The following is a 5,856-nucleotide window of genomic DNA, read 5'->3' on the forward strand; positions in this document are numbered from 1 at the left end:
GCTTTCACGTTTGGAGGAAGAGCCAGTGAGTGACTTCAGCACTCCCCCAGGGTTTGGGAGACAGGGGGGTTAGGTCTCTTACCTATTTCCATAGTTTTTTCTGGCAAACCAATTCCCTGTGGCTCAGCCAGCTAAGGAAGGGAAACAACAGTGCTTTACTGGGAGTGCTGAGAAAGTCTAGAAGAGAGGTAACACCATTTGCACAAATGTTCCCTGCCAAAAACAGTCTGCAAGAACTGCAGGATGGACTCCAAAGTGATTCCTCTGTCCCACAGCAGCAGCAGGCAGGGGTACCTGCCAGGATCACCTGGTTGGATTCACTTTGGGCAGAGGAAGATTCCAGAACTCACTCCTGCAGACAGTGAGTGCCACAGCTCAATGTGTCTCTGGCCTATAGCTCATTTACTGCCTGGACCAGATGCTGTGAGCTGGGAGCTGTGTGTGCAGTCTTATTTACTGTACATTGTCTTTAGTGCAGAGATTAAATGAAAAATCCTCTTAAGGATATCATAATTCTGAATCATTTATCAGTGGGTCTGTTTCAAAACATCCATTTATTATAACACCATTCCTCTGTACTGAAAGAGTATTATTCCTGCTATAAAGGCAGGAACTAAAACACCAGAAGAGATGAAAGAGCAGTTTCAAATTTATTGGTGTTGCCCAGTGTAAAATACACAGCCCACACATCTGTGATCTTCAACTTATTTCTGGGTTCTCTGGTCTTAATTCAAAAACAACACTGCTATTAAAGACAGGCTGTGAAATCTGTGGCTGAGACTTGCACGGTGTCCCTCTTAATTCCTGTCACAGAAAAACACTGATTTTATTTGCTGTTCCTAATGTAGAGCTCTTGAGAAAGAGCAGCTACACTTTGTAGTTACCTGAAAAGAGTTTTGAAACAATGGCTCTTTCCTCAGGAGCAGCTGAAATGGAGCTCTGGAGAGTCAGAGGGGAAGCGAAGCAGGGGTTGAAGAGGATGGTGGTGATGGAAATCCAGAGTAGGTAGAGGTGAGAGCAGTTAAAATCAGTGAAGTGTTAAATTTATGAGGGAAAAAAAATCCCTACTGAAATACAATTAGAATCTTTCCAGTGACTGGGAGAACCCAGCATCCTCCTAAAGCTGAAATAAGTTTCCAGTAAGTTATTCTGACACAGTAAACTCCAGGAAAGCAGAGCTACTGCTGCTGCATAGGGGAGAGTGCAGGCAAATTCAGGAATGACCATCTCTGCCCCAGGAGGAACATGGGCACATGAGAATTTATAGCTGTATAAACATCATACAAAATGGTCCCCCAATTTAATATACCTTTGGTCTGTGTTCTAATTACCTACTAACATCCAGGTCTGACAGGGCATGAATCATCACCCATTCATTATACAGAGCACACCTGTAATTCTAAACTATATTCTCTGAGCAGCAGCTGTGTCAGAGCCTTTCTATAACTTAGAACTAAATATAATCTCACATGGAACGATATATTTAAGCTAGATAATGCTTTAATATACATGACCTGACTATTGGTTACCACACAACAGTTTATTAGATTTTTCAATGACATTACAAAGAACCTAAGGCTGGTATTACAAGGTATATTGATACATTTCTTGTGTTCACAAAATTCCCCTGTTATTATGACCTTTTATTACAATTTCCCCTCAGTTTGGAAAAATGACCTGTCATTTTGCCCTCACAGCACAGAGGTGCTAATTTGGTGGCATTCAAAGAGCAATTTAAGTGTGGCCCACATGCAACTGCTGACTGCCACCACTGCTTGACGAAATTTGGGGTTGAAGCTGGAGGAGCAATGCAATGATTGTCAGGAATGGCTGACATGGGTCATTTTTCTTCACAAGTGACACAGAACAGACTCCCCCAAATACACTTCTCATTGCCCAAATACTCTAATGTAACCCATTAAACTGCAGGCCCATAAATGTGGATACGATTAGAAAAGCAAACACTTCTCCAAATCAAGTTTTTCCAAGAGAAGCAAGGCTTTAAAAATCTAACTGGATTCTCTCCTTTTTGTTCAATATATCACTGCTTTGCTACTGAACTGTTTTGTCCAAGGAGCCAGTGATTTAAACTGAAAGCCCACATGCAGACACTCTAAAAACACTATCCCTGTTCTGTCCAGCATCACCATTTTGATCACAGTTACTGTTCAAAGGTGATGCCAAAGGGCACAGGGACAGTTTCAAAGTGGAGTGTTAAAAATCTTCAATCCCATAGTGAGACTGTTAATAGTTAAGAGTTCCTTGTCTGCCCAGATGTCCCAGATGTGAGTGGCAGTGGTTGCTCAGCTGTTCACAGATGGTAAATCCGTATTTCTGGTTTATGTTCCAGGAACACACAGCTCAGGTAATACCAGGAGTAGGAGAGATGATTTTGATGTTCAGTGGCTCGTGTTTCCAGAACCACCTTATTACATGTATGAAAAACCAACACATAAACCCCAACTAGTGAGTGCTTGGTGCTTAGAACTAAGACTAATGCTAAGTTTCAATCTTGTGCTTCACTCCACAAAGTCACACAGGACAAGGCAAGGTTCCCATTTCATGAGAGTCACTAAATGCTGAGCTATCAAACATGAAACATTTAGAAAAGTACAGGAAAGAGAAAAAAGTGACTTCACAAAAAAATGCACCCAGTAGTTGAGATCCATAAGATCTGTGTTTTAATAACACAACCAATTGATCCTCATAACAAGAATTCAAAAAGTGAAATTACAGTACACAAATCAAAATATAAACTACCCTACCCCAACTATACAATGTACATTAGGAATGCAAGCTCTGTAACAATATAAAAATGCTTTTACACACAGGAGTTGCAAAAAGCCATTCTGTAATTCCAAGGATTTGTAGAAAAAAGAAAAAGTCAACTTCCAAGATTCATCTTGAGGCATTGGCAACCTGTTGGGGAAAAATAATAAGAAAATAGATTACTGAGAATTAAAGAGAATCATGCTCATTAAAAGTTTTCATTTGGGGAGTTCAGGCCAAGGGAAATGACCCTGAGGGCAATGAAGCCCGTAAGAATTTGAGTTTTTTGGTACTTTTGTCAAAGTACCACAAAAAATAAGTATCTTAACAAGCCAGAATACATCTGTTCCAAACACTATAAAGACTGCAGAGAACGCAAGACATGACCTCAGAATCTCAAGCTTAAGAAAGGCTGAGACATGTCTGTCTTAGTCATCCTTTAACATGAAACATGTTTTATTTGCCAGTTGCCTTCCATGGATTGCAGAAATCAAGCTCTGCACAAATTGAAGTGAAATCTCAGTGCTCAGACACCATAGTTAAGCACATCTCCCCCTTGTTTATGCTGTAACAGTTCTGGCACCTGCACTGCCTCATGTCCTCAAATGCCTTCAGCAATTTTAAATGCTGTGTCTTGTGCTGCCTCGTCACCTGAACTTATCTACATGGGTTTGGACTGGATTTTGAGCTGCCAGGAGGATGAAACATCTACTTCTCCAATGTTTCTGTAATACAGGGGCAGGTTATCAATTAAGAAATTACATAATAATATATAATATCGCATTTTCCTTTCAGTAAGAAATTTCTTTCTCCAGGGAATGTTGCCCTAGGACCCATTTTGCCTCATCCCTGAGTGTTCTCTTGCACTGCCCTGTGTGAGTCACTACCCTCTGCAAGCTCCTCGCTTACACACAGGAGGAATTTATAGCCCCTGTGACTCCAACACCTCCCTGGGCGGCCCCTTCCAAAGCCTGACCATCTTTTCTATGAGGAAATTCCTCCTGATGTCCAATCTGAACTTCCCCTGGCACAGCTTGAGGCCATTTCCTCTCATCCTGTCCCTTGTTCCCTGGGAGCAGAGCCCAACCACCACCCCCCCAGCTCCCCCCTCCTGTCAGGGAGTTGTACAGAGAAAGAAAGTCCCCCCTGAGTCTCCTTTTCTCCTTTTCCCCCATCTCCCTCAGCAGTTCTCCAGACACACCTCCAGCTCCACTGCCCCTCCCTGGACACTGTATTCACAGCACGATTCTCTGATTCTGCTCTGCACAAACCCCACCTCACAAACCAAAGGAAAAAGTTCCATCTGTCAAAGCCAGTAATTTCAAGGGTTTGTTTCAAGGCCAACCAGGGCCTGTCTCACTTTAGCTCTTGTTGGGGGCTGGGGTCTTGTTCTCCCCCTCCAGCTCCTCGACCCCCGCCTGTGTCATGAGGTCAGCGATGTTCTTCTCCAGGTCATCGATGCGACAGCTCATGTCATCGAGGGCACAGGGGTCAAGGAAACGACACCATTCCAGCCCTGCTCGGGCTTGTTTGCTTTTAGTAGCACAGCTCTGCTCAAATTTTTATGCTCACTTCAAATTTATCTCACGAATCCCGCCGGCAAACAGACCCTATGATATTTATTGCATAGCACCCGAGTTCAAAAAAAGGATATTTCTTCCGATGATTTGGTCAGACATGGTCTGAAATTTGTCCTGCATTTGCTGCAGCAGTGTCTGCACCTGATAGAAAGGGAGAAAAGAAACGTTTTTCTTTCATTAGAGGCTGTTGCATTATCTAATCTCATGTAACGAGGTAACTACAATGTTCTTTCATTGCTGAGCACAAGCGTGCCCAAACTCTGCAGTGTAATTATATATATATGTAAAAATAGTACTTAAATATATATATATTTACATAAATATATATACATATATATATATACACACAGAGGACAACTGAGGCTTACAGTAAACATTAGAGTAAATTGGCTGAGCACTGAACAGGCTCCCCACGGCAGTGGTCACAGCACCAAGCCTGTGAGTTCGAGCAGCATTTGGACAACGCTCTGAGGCACAGATTCCTGGGGTGTCCAGTGCAGGGCCAGGAGTTGGACTCGATGATCCTTGTGGGTCCCTTCCAACTCTGAATATCCTATGATTTGTAAGACCTAAAAAAACGCCCGTGTTTCACAACCAGGGCTAAACCCACAACGGCTGTTTCCGCATCTTGTTAGTCCCACAGAGGCCCTTTTTTTTTTCGGTACCACAGAACCCTGGAATGGCTTGGGATGAAGGGACCTTAAAGCCCAGCCCGTCCCAACCCCATGCCACGGCCAGGGGCACCTGCCCTAGACCAGGGTGCTCCCGTCCAACCTCCCCCTCTCGATCAGCTGCTCTCCCCGGCGCCCCCGGCCGCTGTCCCGTCGCCCCGCGGCGCGGTCCCTCACCACGGCCGTCAGGTCCTGGACGCTCTTGGGGTCGGTCTCGGCCATGGTCGCTGCGCTCCGGCTGCGCCTCTTCCGGGCCGCGCCCGCCGCTTCCGCCGCCTCTCGCGAGAGCCGCGGCGCGCGGGGCACTCTGGGAGTTGTAGTTCCGCCGCGGCGCGCGGGGCACTCTGGGAGTTGTAGTTCCTCGCCCTCGGGTGCTCCACCGCTCCGGCACCACAAAGCTTTTCGGTCTTTGTACCTTTCAGCAGCGTTGGTGTTCATTGCCTACAAGTTACATATTTCCCTCGTTAATTAGAATTCTATCTTCTACTGGTTAGTGGTTCTCTCTTGGCGTGCTGATTGGTGCCATGCTCAGTCTTCCTCCTCTTTCTTGGGTTTCTTGGGTCTGTGGTCACGATCTCCCCCTCCCAGAATCACCTGTTGCCCAGTCGGAGCTGATTCAGCACAGTCACTCAATTATCTTTATTAGTTTTCTTCCTTATCTTGAGAGTTCTACCAAATGTCCCCGTGGCCCCTTAAATTCTGCATCCTCTGTTCCCGCTATCAGTGTTACATCCTTGTCCCCAAACTCCCACTCCCCCCACCCTCAGGTCTGAGATCACTGGAGGATGTCCAGCCCTAGATATCAACATGTTCTACCAACAAGTAATTTGTCTTTT

The 5,856-nt window shown here is 45.0% G+C and overlaps 1 protein-coding gene across 1 annotated transcript; it reads right to left on the reverse strand.

Annotated features, from left to right (window-relative positions):
• Positions 1-1,525: 1,525 nt before the first annotated feature.
• HSBP1 (heat shock factor binding protein 1) lies at positions 1,526-5,315 on the reverse strand. Its single transcript, XM_064670961.1, has 4 exons — positions 5,198-5,315; positions 4,424-4,490; positions 4,130-4,249; positions 1,526-2,919 (listed from the first exon to the last, which is right to left on the reverse strand). Exons 1-3 carry the CDS (start codon positions 5,240-5,242, stop codon positions 4,131-4,133), a joined length of 231 nt encoding a protein of 76 aa, XP_064527031.1. The 5' UTR covers positions 5,243-5,315; the 3' UTR covers positions 1,526-2,919; position 4,130.
• Between the last annotated feature and the right edge of the window lie 541 nt (positions 5,316-5,856).

The sequence above is a fragment of the Pseudopipra pipra genome, chromosome 14 (genome assembly GCF_036250125.1).
Source record: "Pseudopipra pipra isolate bDixPip1 chromosome 14, bDixPip1.hap1, whole genome shotgun sequence".
In the NCBI taxonomy this organism is placed as follows: Eukaryota; Metazoa; Chordata; class Aves; order Passeriformes; family Pipridae; genus Pseudopipra; species Pseudopipra pipra.

Coding starts and splice junctions, on each gene's coding strand:
- HSBP1 (XM_064670961.1), bottom strand. CDS start 5,242: ATGGCCGAGACCGACCCCAAGAGCGTCCAGGACCTGACGGCCGTG. Junction 4,491..5,197: donor TCCAGGACCTGACGGCCGTG/GTGAGGGACCGC, acceptor CCTTTCTATCAG/GTGCAGACACTGCTGCAGCA. Junction 4,250..4,423: donor TGACCAAATCATCGGAAGAA/ATATCCTTTTTT, acceptor ACCCCTGTGCCC/TCGATGACATGAGCTGTCGC.